The sequence below is a fragment of the Dromaius novaehollandiae genome, chromosome 1, assembly GCF_036370855.1.
Source record: "Dromaius novaehollandiae isolate bDroNov1 chromosome 1, bDroNov1.hap1, whole genome shotgun sequence".
Lineage (NCBI taxonomy): Eukaryota > Metazoa > Chordata > Aves > Casuariiformes > Dromaiidae > Dromaius > Dromaius novaehollandiae.
Window position 1 is genome coordinate 13,064,395 of NC_088098.1, and position 14,978 is coordinate 13,079,372.

Here is a 14,978-nt window from a genome sequence, read left to right on the forward strand (position 1 = left end):
GGTTATTGCTGAAGAGTGACTATTGCTGACTTAATTTCTATCAGCAACAGCCGATTTCAACCCAGTTTCATAGGAGTCCAATTAGTCTTTCTGTAGCAGAAGATAATGGAGTACAAATAATTATTGGGCCAGACAGTCATGTAGAATTATGACAGACCAGGCAAAGGAACAAGCTATAGAGAAAGTCCGTGATCAGTTACATGAGCAAAAATCTCCCTTCAAGATTTGCCATACTGCCTATCATATAAATGACTATGAAAAATTTTGTTCATAAGAATGTATGCACTATGCCATATTTGCATATACATTTAGGCTTCATAGTGTGTCATTCCAAATACTAAATACATTGTGGTTAAAAAATGTTTATTTATCATAAACATTCAAGAAAACAATAGTCATTAATGAGATGATATCCTAGTTATTTCATGCATGTGAATTTATCAAACAGCATGCACTATGCAGATGATCAGATTTAATGAACTTTCGGGACAAGGCATTAATACAGTTCTTCAACAACTCCTGAACATTTCATGCTCCCTAGCCTAATCTGAAAAACATACCTGGCTTCCATAATGGTGGATCTAGGATTTAACTAAAGAGAGTACCCTAATTTAGCTTGAAATTTTCTACTAGCCATCGTACAGTTGCATTCGTTAATTGAGATTAACCAGAAATCAGTGATTTCATACATAAGTGCCAGTCTCAGCAAAATATCACCTCCGGTACTCAGCAGAAAAAGCATTATAGATCATAAATGTATAATGAATGACAGATCTTATCTTATCTAAGATTTTGTACAGGGAACTGTTAAAAAGATTAGCATCAAAATATTATGAGATAGATGCTCAATTGTTACAAATTATTTCAAAGTCAATGTTTTCAAGCTCATTTCTATTTCCATGGATAGAATCTCTTCTCAGAACTAAGCAGTATTTTCAGCAGGTTAAAGAAATAGGCAGAACCCCTAGCAAGAAGGTAGCCGACCAGCTGAACCTTTGATTTAACTAACTGGCTTATTTAGCATTGGTAAATTATCATGGTTAAAATATTTGAAGAAAAGGTTAAACTATTTTAAGTGGTCTTGCACTCCCTAATTAGATCAGTTCAAAACAAACTGGTGCAATATAGACAAGGCCTGGACAACTTGTTGACAAAGAGCACCCAGCTCGAAACTTGGGGCTCTGACTCCTAAGTGGGGCCCACGTAGGATCAGGATGACTGATGCCGCCCCACAGCCTAACGAGCTGCTCGCGAAGCTCAGGCGCAGCGCAATGGTTTTAGGCACCGTGGCTCCGAACAGTTGGAGAGCTCCATGAACTCCTTCTGTGCAAGGTTTGTGTCCGTCAGTCAGAGCCCTCGCCCTGCCAAACACAGATCTCTGGGTGTTTGGTCACCCCAGCAGATGAAGCTGCTGGCATTGAGTCACATGGCACGAGACAGCGGAGGCGAAAGTATAAAGGCCGTGCCAGCGACTGCTGCCGGGCAGCGATGCACCTAGCAGTCCTCCCCGCGTGCTGCGCGGGGATGCAAGATGTGAACGCCCTTGCTGCCCTGAGGGTGCAGTTTGCCTCCTCCCCGGGAACCTCTGCAGCGGATCGGGGGCGACCAGATGCGCCTGGTGCCGGTGGTCTCAGAGCTGCGGGAGACAGGGGTGCACTAACTGCAGGCATGCCTGCTAAGGGGAGTGAGGAGAGGGGGCCTTCCAGAAAACCTCACTCATTAGTTGTGAGATTTGGCAAATCTGCAAGTGTTGCAAGATAGCTATATATTAAAGATAAACAAGACTGTTGGCAAAATGATTATTTACTTAGACAATTAAAGAAAGGGAGTGATCGTGCCCTTATTTATTCAAGGTAATCCTGCAATGAGATGAATAGGATGCTGGAGAGCAGAGGTCAACTACAATAACTGAGAAGCAGGAGATTTGGTCTAAGTTTTCTGGGGCAGCCAAGTCAACAATATAGCAGAAAGACTGCTTACACTGAAAAAGTGGAGAAATCCAAAATAAAGCAGTTTTTTATTAAAAAGATTGCATGTTTTCTGGAAATGGGGAATATGGTGAAAAATCTGTCATTAAGGAAATGGGGCCAAGGTTTTTTTCCTGCTTTATATTTGAAAGGTCACAAAACAGGCAATCTGTATGAAAAATGACAAGAAGCTAAATGTAACTTTCTAAATTAATTTCAGAGGAGTAACAGTAGGTCTGACATTAGACTAAATTATTTCAGATGGAAAACATGCATGTACTAACGTAGGACTGAAATAGCCATAAATTAGAAAAAACTAGTTTTAGTATAATACTGAAAGTTATGACTTCCTGTTTAATCCCAATGTGGATAAAAAATCCTTGTCACAAAGGCCTCAATCCTGTAAAAACCTACCTATCTGTATATATAACTTTAGGCTTAAGAGGACTTCTGCCAGATTTTTCGGTTTGCTAAGTTCGTTTTCAATGTGGAAGAGAAAGGACTGGATGTGGTCAAGCTGAGCCACATGTCTAGGAGGCAGAGGAGGGTTAGAAAAAGAAATAGCCCCAGCAAAAATTGCATCCTGGGCCTGAGCAGCCAGGGCTGAGAAAGTCACAAATGGCTCCTGCAGCTTTTATTTTCTGCCGGGGTTTTAGCACAGCTTGCGCTGCAGCCATGGACCTGCCAGGCTTACGCGCAGGCGCAGGGTCATGTTGATAAGCTCTGCTGTAAGAGGGCCTACGCAGCAGAAGGTGCTGTGAGACAGGAGCACAGACCGGCACTGCCGAGGTACAGCTTTGGCCTTAGCCTGTTTGTTGCATTTGCCTCTAGCTGTGTCAGCCAGAAGGGAACTACTGGATACTTTCGGATAAGAAAGTTTCCAATTTACTTAAACTGCCCTGCTAGTAGAGCAAAAACACAGTGACCTTTGTCTTTCCTGTGTTCACTGCAGAAGCTCCATTTGTAAATCTGATATAAATAAATTATGGTAACCTGATTATGTAATAGGATGCCACTCAGCACGGATGGGCCGCAAGTGTTTTTAAACAGCTCAGTATAGTACAGGTAGATGTACAACGCATTTATGAGTGTTTAGCCCACAGTAGTTTGAAATGCCCTGAACTGTGAGCTTTCTAACACTTCTGTTCGGAGGCTATTTCACGTGAATGCTACTGCAATTCACTTTCAGGAGCTTTTTCTTTAGGTTTTATCTTGCCTGTTCTTCAAAATACTGTGAAAAAAGAGAAGCAAAGCACCTTGCCTCTGACTCAAAATAGAGAATACAGTTTCTGGCCGAAAGTCCAGGGAAACTTAGGCCGATTCTGCTTGTACCTGATTCCTTGTGTGACTTCAGACTGATATTTGTGTGTCCATTTTTCTGCCTTTCCATTAAAAGTGTCTCAGGATACCTCAGCTATATGGCATACAGCTTAAATCAGCCATATTTTCGAATGCTATAGGAGCTTTGTACAGTGGTCGTACACAATTCAGAAGAAACATGACTACCATTTTGTACATCCACTCCCAGGCAGGCCATCTTCCAGAACCAAGACAACTTCTAAACGAAGAGAGGAAAATAGAAACAGGTGAGAAAATAACTGTGAGAAACTTGCAGTGGAGGCAATGATACAGTGGATTTTTTCCTGAGGAGAAGGGACTTGCCATTTGGAAGAGCCAGGGACACGGCTGGAGACACCGGCCTGCAGCTGCACCTCACCTGCCCATCTCCGACGGAGAGGCAGGCGCCTGGGCGTGAACAGCGTTCGCTATCAGAAGCAAAATAACTTGAACTGCAAGGTTTTTAGCATATCATTACAAATCCAAAAGCGGACCTATTCCGGTGGAAAATCTTGCTTAAGAATGTGAATTGTTTTGGGCAAAATAACCGGGCTTGTTTCCTGGCAGGGATACTATTTGCATCAAAAATTAATGTCATCCGCCCACTCAGTTTCCAGCTAGAAACCAGGCGTTTCATTAGGGAGGTGAGAACAGCGATGTCTGGCTGGAGCGGCGAGGGCAAATGAACCTGCCGAAGAGGGCCAGCGGCACCAGGCAGCGCGTGCTGCCGCGGCCCGGGAGGGCCGTGCTGCCGCGCAGGCCAGCGGCGAGGAGGAGGGAGCGAGGCGGCACGCTCCTGCCCAGGGCAGCGCAGCAGGCGGAGGAGTGAAGCCCAGCCCCAGAGCAGCCCTGCCTGGGCCGGGGCTGCGCCCAGCTCTCCCGGCACGGGGCCCGAAGAGAGCCCTGGGTGTGCGTGGGTGTGCGTGTACGTGTGTGAAGGGCCGTGTGCGCCTGTAGCCCCGTGCACGTGTGCAGCGCTGTGGCTGTGTGGGGCTGTGTGTGCGCAGCACGGTGTAGCCGGGTGTAAGAGGGCCACGTGCGCGGGATACGCAGCGCGTGTGAAGCGCGGCGCACATTTCCGAGGCACAAGTGCGTCTGTGTGAGCGTACGTGCGGGGGAGCCGTGTGTGCGGCGCACGTGCTGCGTGTTGTGCGTTAGTGCCGCACGCCCGAGTGACGCGCCGTGGATGGAGCCGCGCGTGCCTGTGGCTGCTAGTGTGCGTGGGGCGCTGCGTGGCTGTGTGTGCAAGGGGTGTGTAGAGAGGTGGGCATGGAAACGTGCGTGTGGGGAAAGGGTGTGCGTGTAACTGCCGTGTGTGTGTGGAGAGGTGTGTGTGTAACTGCTGTGTGTGTGTGGAGAGGTGTGTGGACAGGTGTGCGTATAACTGCCATGTGTGGAGAGGTGTATGTGTAACTGCTGTGTGTGTGTGGACACGTGTGTGTGTAACTGCTGTGTGTGGAGAGGTGTGAGCGTAGAGATGTGTGTGGAGAGGTGTAACTGCCATGTGTGGAGAGGTGTGTGTGGAGAGGTGTGTGTGTAACTGTCGTGTGTGTGTGCAGCGGTGTGTGTGTATCTCTGTATGTGTGAGGGGAAAGCGTGGTGTGTGGAGAGGTGTGTAAGAGCCGTGTGTGTGTGTGTGTGTGTATAAGAGAGGGGTGAGTGTGTGTGGAAGAGCTGTGTGTGGAGAGGGGTGTGTGTGTACAGGTGTGTGTGTGAAGGAGGGCTGTGTGTGTAAGAGCTGTGTGTGAAGGAGGGGGTGTGTGTGTGTGGCGCGTGTGTGTGCGCGCGTAGCACCACCCCGCGCGGTGCCGGTGCCGGTGCCGGTGCCGACGGCGGGCAGCGCGGTGCCCGGGCGGCGGCGGCCGGCGGTGCCCGGGGGGGGCGGGGCCGGGCCTGCTGACGCATTGCGGCTGAGCGGCCCTGCGGCGGCCGGCGCGGGGCGGAGGGGAGCGGAGCGAAGCGAAGGGGGCCTGCGGCGGCGCAGAGGCCGGGCCAGGCCGGGCCGGGCGCCCGCGGCTCCCTTGTCCGCCAGCCGGCGGGCCGCCCGCCCGCCTGAGTGACAGCCAGCCCCGCCCGCCCAGGGGCTGGAAGGGCCGGAGCGGCGCGGGGCGGGGGGAGGAGGAGGAGGAGCGGCGCGGACCGCCCAGCGCTGCCGCTGCTCCTACCTATTCATTCAGGCACCTAAAATGGCTGGAGAGCGGCGGCCGAGGGCCCGCGGGGGGAGATGAGCCGGGAGCCGCAGCTGCTGCCTCCACCTCCTCCCTCCACCTCCTCCTCCTCCTCCTCCCTCCCGGCGGCGCCCCGCTGCCCGCCACCATGTCGGCCGGCCAGGACGAGAGCTCGGTGCGGGTGGCGGTCAGGTAAGCGGGCGGCGCGGGGCCGGGCGGCAGGTGGCCGGGCGACGGGGCGGCCCCGGCGCGGCAGGTGCCCCCGGCGGGCGGCGGCGGCGCGGAGCGGGGCCGAGAGGCGGCGGCGGCGGCCTCCCCCCCCGCCGCCAGGTGTCGGCGCCGCGTGGCTGCGCGGGGCGCCCGGCGGCCGAGCCCGGCGCGGCTGGGCGCGGCGAGGTGGAGGAGCCCCCGCGGCCGCCCTCGTCCGTATCCGCAGCAGAAATAGCGAGTCACCGGAGCCCGGGCTGGCAACTGCCTCATGGTGCTCTTCTCTCTTGGAAATAGCAGAAGAAGGAAAAAAACACGTTTTGAGTCGTTTGCCTCTCATTTCCAGCAATACCAGCAAAGAAAAATCCCAACTCATTGTAGCCCGCTGCTGCAGATGCTTACTCATGGAGGTAGACTGGTAATAAAATAGTCCCCTGACTTCAGTGGTGCAGTTTGCGTTGCTAAGCAAGAGGTTTTTATTCCCTGCACGTTGTGCCTGACGTTACCCACCACGGTGGGCTTGCGTGAGATGGCCACAATAAAAAAGAATAAATATATTTAGAAGTCATAATGGGAGTGGAGCCTAAATCTTTTTAAAACATCAGCCAGTTCAAATTACTCTTTTATCAGAGATAAAAATCTGTTGTTTTTCAGTGAGTTTGGCTCTTCTTGGGTTTCTATGTGAAGATACTATTTTATCGTTTGAAGCACTTCCAGATTAGCCCACGGATGCCTTAATTTTGAAGATGACTTTGCTAGTTCAGCTGTGAAAGGAGATTTATATGTTTTGTCAATATTTGGATTTTGACTGTGATACTGAAAGATGATCTTTTTTCTTTAAAGAGTCTTTACATTACGTGCTGATGCACTTGTATCATCATGCTGCTAGAAACAAGACTTTAGGGCAGGTTCTGTTTCTATCCCTGGTCCTTGGAACCACTACATAGGTCTCATCTTCACTAGATAATTCAAGTGTTATCCACCTCCTTTGTCTCCCTGTATCTCTCTTTTTCTCTCTCTCTGAAGGCTGTAGGAATAAGCAATGTTATTGAATGCTGTTGTTGGTGTGTGTGTGGGGGGAACAGTTCAAAAACATTTTTATTGAACAGAGAAACACTGCCCCTGCGTTGTCATGGGGTGTATGCTGCTTACCACTTGCAGTAGCATTTTCTATGGAGGGAGATGCTTTTGTGAGTGTTGTCATCTGTTGAAGCATTTTGCACATGAAGTACAGGGAGGTGTTATTCCATAGGGTAATTAGGCTGTATTTTCAAAAAGGAAAATATGAGATAGGTGTGATCCTAAAAATAGGGTGTGTTACAGGTTAACTGACTGCTCTGTCATTTAAAGAAAATACTAAATATGTTTTGAGCCAAAAAAAATAGTGACGTGGAAATACATTACAAATACATAGGTTTGTTGTAACTTGGAATTAAATAAAACCTAGTGATGCAAATAGGTTTATAGTTGCAGATGTGTGATAAACAGATTAGAAAGGGTAGGTGGCAAATAACCGTGTAAAAGTGAACTAAAATCAGCTAGCTAAATGAAAATGGTTCATTGTAGCTCTTGAAAAGAAACTGCAGATGTTACAAGGTGTACTTTTGTAAAATCATCATCTGACATCTCAAACCCCCTCTGTCTGAGTGCAGTTCAATGGTAATGAAGGATTACATCTTTCCTCCTGTCTGCTTTCTTCCTTTTGGAAGATTAACTATTTATGTACAAGATTTCTCTCTCTATGCTTAGAAATCAAGAACAAGAGCATACACAATTATTTTTCCCCCATGCCAGTGTCTGTCTGTAAACTTCATGTTTTCTGTTAAATCTGGTTGTATATTTTATGCAGTTAAAATTTGACTGATCATGCAGCTCACTGTTTATCAGTGCACCACTGTACAGTGTATTAGGAAAACTACTGTGTTCTGTTTTCTTGTTTTTGTTTTTTAATTGTGAATCTGAGCTTAGTTCAGTGAAGATCTCCACTCTTGTGATGAATTAGAGTCTTTGTTTTTACATGTATGTTTCTTGAACAGCAGTTGCTATACAGCAGGACTAATTTGTAGTTTGTAGCTCATGTGGAGGTAACTGAAGTAAGGTATTTCAAATGGATGTTGCACTGAATTTACTGCAAACTGAATTTGCTTAAACTTTAAACACAGATTATAGAATAGACATCACTGAAACTGTTTAGCAAATTGGTTTTCCAGAACATGTTTATCTCACTTAATTGTATACAACACAATTGAAAACTATTTCATTCTTTCCAATTAGCTCCACCTTCAAGCTGTCATCTTGCACGCTAATTGTTCTCCATTTTCTTCAATGTGATAATGGGTTTCTGAATGATGAGCTAAATACTTCAGCTTAGTGTGAAGCATGAAAGCTGAAAATAGTTTGGCAGATAATCCAGTAACTAATGTTAAACCGCCCAATTAAGAAAAAACCCTCTTTTCCTATTGTCTCCACTGAAAGACTTGTGGACTTACAATTTTGATGACTATGTGCAAATTTCAAAAAGAGCTTTGCTCTTTGCATTCCTCTGTGTGACTGTGTGTAGTGTTTTTCAGATTAAATCGGAGAACCCTGTGATAGTTATCTAATCAGATGACTGTTTTTTAAATGTAAAAGCTACCCTCTTTGTAGATCTGAAGTTGTCATCTTGCTTTCGTAAATGTCTTCTCAGCATATGAAAGTTTTATAGCCTCCTCAGCAAAAGTTAATAGTATAAATATCATAGGCAGCTGTTACTGCAACCAAGTCCACAAAGGGACGTAGAGTATAGCTCCTAACTTTTATGTCTTGCCACTTTAGTGGTGTCCGCAACCTGAATATAGCATCTAGGCTTCCTGCAACGTTGAGTAGATGAAGTTCTCGCTTAAGATTGGGATCTTTGATACCAGCAGCCCGTGCTAGTATTTTATGTTAAAGAGTCATTGTATGAGCTGTCCAGCGATTGGGATTTGTGCTGTGTCAGTGCCTTAAACCAGAGTCGTGCTTACTTTCACCAACCAGATGTTACCTGCTTCATACATACTGAAATAGCTTCAATAGGAGATGAGAATTAGTGCCTGTCCTCCCTCCACATGGCTTGCAACTGTGGGGTTTGGGCATGTTAGAGGTGATGATCTAAGCAGACAAGAGGGATTGGACTTGGGTCCTCTGTGTTTTGGACATGTGTTTAACAAGGGAGCTCTTGGAGAGTGATAGTGTTTAGATAGAGCTCATCTGGAAGGCTTCCTTGAAGGACATCTGTTTGATGAAGCATGGAAAGATGTCTATTATGTGGATCTTCTTATGGAGAAGACATCAAAATTGTGGAACACTGAAGTAAACATCTGTCTCCTCATCCTCCAGAGGAAGAGGAGGCCTTGATTTACTCTGAGTCAGTGGAAGCCACAGGCATGGAGATGATAAGCTTCAGTGCTGATGTGTAATGCTGCTTTTAAGGTGCTACATGAAAACAAGAAGTAATGAAGAATTACATGAAAAGATGAATAGCTGTGGAATCTGAACAATAATCAGAAAGTAAGGTGGTCACTGAGACCTTGTTGGATGACCCAGATGGGACATTAAATGACAGTTGGTGAAGTTAAAGGAAATAGAGCTTTGGAATTGGACAAGTTGTCATTATGAAAGATGAAGCCCACCTGAGAGTGCTCGTGTTAATGGCAGAAAGCAAAATGGCAGAAAGAAAGAAGATAGGGAACAGTATATTTATCAGATATATTTAAGTGAGTAGAAAAGAGCTGTAAAAAACTTCCTTTTTTCTGCTTTGGCATCCTCAGCACGTTTATGTACATGTGCCTTCTTCCCTACTCTGACAAGAGTATATGATTACTACTACTTCAGCTGGTATCATTGCTGTCTGTTCTCTGTGTTTCATCTCTCAGGCAAAGAGTGAGTATTGGTACCTTCCTCCTCATATGTGCAGGACACCTGTGGGATCCAGCCACTCAGCTCTTCCCTGAATCATTTCAGAAGTGTCCTCCTTACTGTTTCCTGGGGGAATGCCTGCAATACATTTTAACACTTCTTCGCAAAGCTGAGATCTTGATGCTTGCCAAGTATGGATTTATATTCAAAATGCAGTAGACCTATTGAGGAAACTTTTTTAGTAACAGTGGAAGTAGTAAGTGTAGCTGATGAATTAAAAATAGTCCCCTTCTGATATTCCAAAAGGGAGAGGAACTACTCTAAAAGAAAAAAATATATATATAATTTTGCTAAGTCAGCTGGGGAACAGAGATTTGTGCTGCTAAGCCAACTGTTTGTAGCATGAAATTGGAATATACCATTAACTTTTGATAAGTGAAATAGGATGTGTTTATCACTTCTAACATTACCCATTCCATCGCATAAATTGGTTACAGGAACACTGGATTGCTGCTTTCACGCCCCCAGTTCTCAAACTGCATGACAAGTTGGCCCTCTTCTGCATTTTTTTCTCCTTTGCTAGTTTCTGTGTGCCTTTTTTTTTCTCCCTGTGCAAATCTGCAGTTTGTCACTGTTATGACTCTCTCTGTCTTCTGCATTCTTCTTTTCTACAGTTTTTTTAATATGTTTTACACTGGAGTTCTCTTCCCCAGTGCTGGATTGAACTACTGTTAAATACATGAGGAAAGAAGCAGCTGAGTGGAAGCAACCTGTATTTGTGACAGGTGTATTTTGAAGCACTCTGCTGCTGAAATTGGTTTTCTTCCTTAGGTTGCTATTCTGCAAACACTTATGCTTGTAATTAAGCCTCCTACCTCAAAGGTGGGATGAATAGCTGTGCGTTCTGTGGTTTGCAGTCTAAGCTCTGGCGCGCAGGGGTACCGTTTCAGGCTTCCCATACAGTGCTAAGCATTCTTGTGCTGTATAAATCACTCCCTAAGTAGACAAGCAACAGCAATAGATTACAGTACTGTCCATTGGCTCCTAAAAATGAACTTTTTTTCTTTCTTTTTTTTTTTTTTTTTTTTTAGACAATAGTTATTAATATCCCATTATAATCACATGAAGCTGTGGCAGTTTTCTGGGGAAAAGGTCTCAAAAAATAACTGTATTAATGAAGTTCAGCAGTGTAACAATATGCAAGTACACCCCACAAAAGAAAGCTCATTCAACAATATTAAATACTAATTTTTTGGTCATGTTAAGTATGAGGAAATACTGCTTTTTGAGAGTGAGTCTGATATTGGAAGGCTACAAAATAAGTTTAGTTTTTAGAAAGCTCTTGTTGCATATCTTCTGTTAGTTTTCATGTTTTTCTTTGCTCTGTAATTTAAACAAATACTCCCTCCTCCTTCACTGAAGCTTTACTCCACCTCATCCATATGTTTTGCTTTGTGTTTTAGCTGAAAAAATACACAACACCATCTGCTGCTGAATTAATTCAGGTTTTGTCACATCTGACTCAGTCATCTGTAACTGATATTGCCTGGGGCAGGCTGAAATCTGTGGTCTTGCTTTCTAGGAAATAAGCTTCCTTCTTCATCACTCCTGTGGCGTAAACACATTTTTTGAAGGTGAGAAAAGAATGCATAGTTGGACTTTACTCTGGATGACATATTTTCCTTGCCTGAAGATGAATACCTCTTGAATTGAGGGAGGAGGGGACACGAAAAAGAATCAATGAGTGACAAGGTGACAAGCAAGTTCAGTGGTATTGGTCTGTTCATGCTTGTGGATGAATTGTTTTTTTTTTACTTGGCATTTTCCAAAGTCTATAGAAGATCTAGGGATTTAGTTCGCTCTGAAAATCCATAGAGTTAGTCACCAATTTGCATCTAATGGTGTTCTCTTTGCTACTTCGGTGCTGTGGAGAGTTAGGATTTATATTGTTTGTCCCAGAGATTCCTTTACTGAATTTGAGACTTCATTTTTTCTGTGTGACTTTTATAAATTCTCCTAGAATAGTTGAATGGCCCTTGTACTTGGGAGCAAGGGAGCCTAGCTCCCTCCCCCTGCTTTTTCCCTTTATTTGCTTTTAAGTGTTTTATAGATAGCTCTTGCTGCCCAGTCCGAGATGGCTGTTGGAATTCAGCCATCGCGTTCAGCATCGTTCAGCTTTCATGCCTCATTGCCACTGGGAAATAAAACCTCTGTAGGTGCCCCCCCCCGTGAGCTAAAGGAGGGGATTTAGTAGCCTTACATATCTGGGGCTGCTGGAGCAGAGAACTTTTTTCTTATAGTAATATAGTACCTGTGTAAAATACTTGCAAGAAGTTAAAAAATACTTGAACTGAAAACCAGAAAAGTTTTGTTTAAAAAAAACCAAACAAGACCGCAACAGCAACTACATGAGCTGTGCCTCTTTCTGTGTCCTCTTTCCACTCGCCTTTAAAACTGTTTGAATCTTTGCTGATTTCTTTCCTGCCCTTCCTCCCCTCTTTTTTTTGTAGGTTTCTAGGATTCTTTTTTCCAGTTTTCCTTAGTGAAACTTTGCTGAAGTAAGTGTGTCTGCTCCAGTGTGACTAAAGGCAGAAATGAAGCCTTACTTTTGAAACATGTTCTCTTGTTTGATGCATTTACCATAGCAACAAGATGCAAATGGAAGATAGTGAAAAGGTTTTAAGGTCAGCTCCAGAATGACTTTGTGATGTGTAGGGAAGGTCTGTTCAAGTTATATTTTAAAATGTGAGGCACGTGCATTGCCTTGAAAACCCACAGAAGGACATGCATCTGATACTTTTCCTTTTTGGAAGTTGCTCATGTTGGTCCTGAAAACAGTAACCTTTCTAAACTGATGCATTTCTGGTAATGTGTGATGAAAGCCATTATTTGTATAGGCACAAAATAAAAGTCTTTCCATATGCTGGGGACTGCTCTGAAGTGCTTGCCTATGGAGTGTAGTTGGAGTTGGTGATGGCAATTTGGAGTGCTCATTTGGGATAGTCAACGTGGACGTGAACGCTCCTGTTAGCCATGTTTGTTCTCTGAGTGCAGGCCTTATTCTCCAGCCAGCATTAACACCAGCATGGTTTTAATGTGATTTGACATGAAATATCAATAATACTGGAAGCAGAGCAGTGACGCTGCTGATTCAGAGACAATCAATATAAAAATATATATATACAGTATAAAATACTTCCTAGATAGTTCTGTATGGGGAAAAAAGGAGGGGGGGTCCCATTTGGTCCTTAGTTGTTTTCATTACTATCCTCAACACTGTTAGAAGTCCTTCACTGCTGGAATAATTCCCTGCCCCCCCCCCCCCCCTTTGTTTTTTTTAAATCAATGGACATATGCTGGGCTTGCCATCTCGGACAATGCTCCCTTTAAGGACTTTTAGATTCTGAAGTCTACCTAACAGAGCTGAATGACTTGTGTCCCTTGGGTCTGCTGATTGTGGAGCTGCAACAAAGAAAGCTGAGAGCACCAAAACCTTAGTGAAGGGTTATGATGATATGGTATTCACAGTAAATTATATGCACCCAACCTGAGTGCATTTCCATGGTTAACTTTAAAAATGGGTTAAAGGATTTATCTAGATAATTTTTGATGTCTCATTGGTGGTTCTTGCATTCATGTTATTACAGAAACTATGCATTGTTCAGTTGTTTTTTTTAACCAATTAACAAATACCTAACTCTTTGCAAGAAACTTTAGATTTTGTATAGTTTTGCCATACTTTCTTGTTCTTACATATTTCAAGAATTCTACAAAAGTTTGTTGAAATGCTTTCTTTTGTGTACCGTAGTTCTGAAGGATATTTATTTTCACCTTCATTTACGTTCAACATAATTGATCCTTTAAAAACATCAATAAAACACTGAAAGCATTGTGTCAAACCTGACTCCAAAGGTGAGTAACACTTAAATAACTATAGCATACTGTAGCATGATGACTTAGCTACCACAGCTGAACATATGGAAGGAGACAACTAATAGGTTTGAAGAGAAAATATCTCCCTTTCATAAGGTGTCTCGGTTTGACACTTTCTTTTCTGTTTTTTGTGTGTTTTTTTTTGTTTGATAATGGAACAGTTTGATCAAACAGGCTTCTCTTTGCCTAAACTAACCTGGGGTTTTGAACAAAGGTATTCCATGTCTTGGGTCAGGCCCCAGCTGTTTGGCTATTGTCTTTTTTGGGGCCTGTGTGTTTATAAATTGCTTTTGCTGACTCTCTCTCCCCTCCCCCTTCTGTTCTAACCATGATAGTTGTCTTTTGCTTAACACTGCTAAAATCCCAAAGTTAAAGGGATACCTTAAGCTGAAAAGCTGTATAGCTGTGTAGCATTAGCATAGGTCAAGAGATTATACTGAAGTATATAACTTGTTAATGATGTTGATAAAGGGTTATTTAAGTTATCAGTAATAGTTTAAAAATATGTAAGAAAGAGTATCATCTGTAACTATATTACGAATAATGAAATTCATAGTCTTGCATAATTCTGATGTCACTAGCAAACTTGATAAGAAACTTTCCATATACAGTACAACCCTTGGTATTGTGCAGAATGGAGGAACCCAGATAAGCTCCTTTCTTTGAAGCATTTGGCATCATTTTGCCTGATAATCTGCATCTTTTTGAAATAAAGTGAAGAAAAGTAGAAACTGACTTAAACAACATGTCTATATATAGTTTATTTAAAATGAAGCCGTTCCCTAGCTATTTAACTTTGTTTTTCAAAGCCAGCCATTCACAGCATTTGTGTTGTTGGACCCTTCTTCCATGAAGGGTCTGACTTGGAGATGAGTCCTTTTGTGTCACTCTGAGTAGCTCATGATTCCAAGATTTTTGGGTTTCCTAGGCTCTGATTTAGGAGTACTTATTAAATATATTTGCTAACTGTGGCAGTAACTTTGTCTCAGTTTGTGTTTGATTCTGTCCTCCAGAGGACAGAATATCTATGTTGCTGTCTCTCTACCTTTATGAGAATATGAGAGGGATATGAAGGTAGGTGATCGGTCTCTTCTGTACTTTGTATGTTCTTTCCAAACTTGCTTCCCTGTGCTCTGCTGACATGTATTGTCTTCTCAGAATTATGTCATACGCTTGTTTAGGCAAAGATGTAGCTTCAAAGTACAGTAAACACTTATGGTGTGGCATAATATGTAATGCAGCATCATGAGAAAAAACAACTGCTACTAAAACACCTGAGTTAGTCATTACATTCTATGAAAACATGAACCCTGTGGTGTTAGAATTAAAAATTCTATATTTCTAAAGCACATATATTGCTTTACTTTTCTTTCTGTGATTTGGTTCTGTGCGAACAGAAAAGTTATGACTGTACCAGGCACTTTGATCTGTAGCAGACAGCTGACTAATCCTTTTTTACCTGCTCAGCAAACCATGCATTGTTTTGGTT

At 43.7% G+C, this 14,978-nt stretch overlaps 1 protein-coding gene across 8 annotated transcripts in view; it reads left to right on the forward strand.

Annotated features, from left to right (window-relative positions):
* KIF21A (kinesin family member 21A) overlaps window positions 1–14,978 on the forward strand; it is a 241,115-nt gene that overhangs the window by 142,857 nt on the left and 83,280 nt on the right. For all 8 annotated transcript variants that reach the window (XM_064505918.1, XM_064505941.1, XM_064505948.1 and 5 more), the window contains exon 2: window positions 5,574–5,665. In XM_064505918.1, the coding sequence (XP_064361988.1) occupies window positions 5,622–5,665 (44 nt within the window). In that variant the 5' untranslated portion in view covers window positions 5,574–5,621. The remainder of the gene's footprint in view (window positions 1–5,573; window positions 5,666–14,978) is intronic.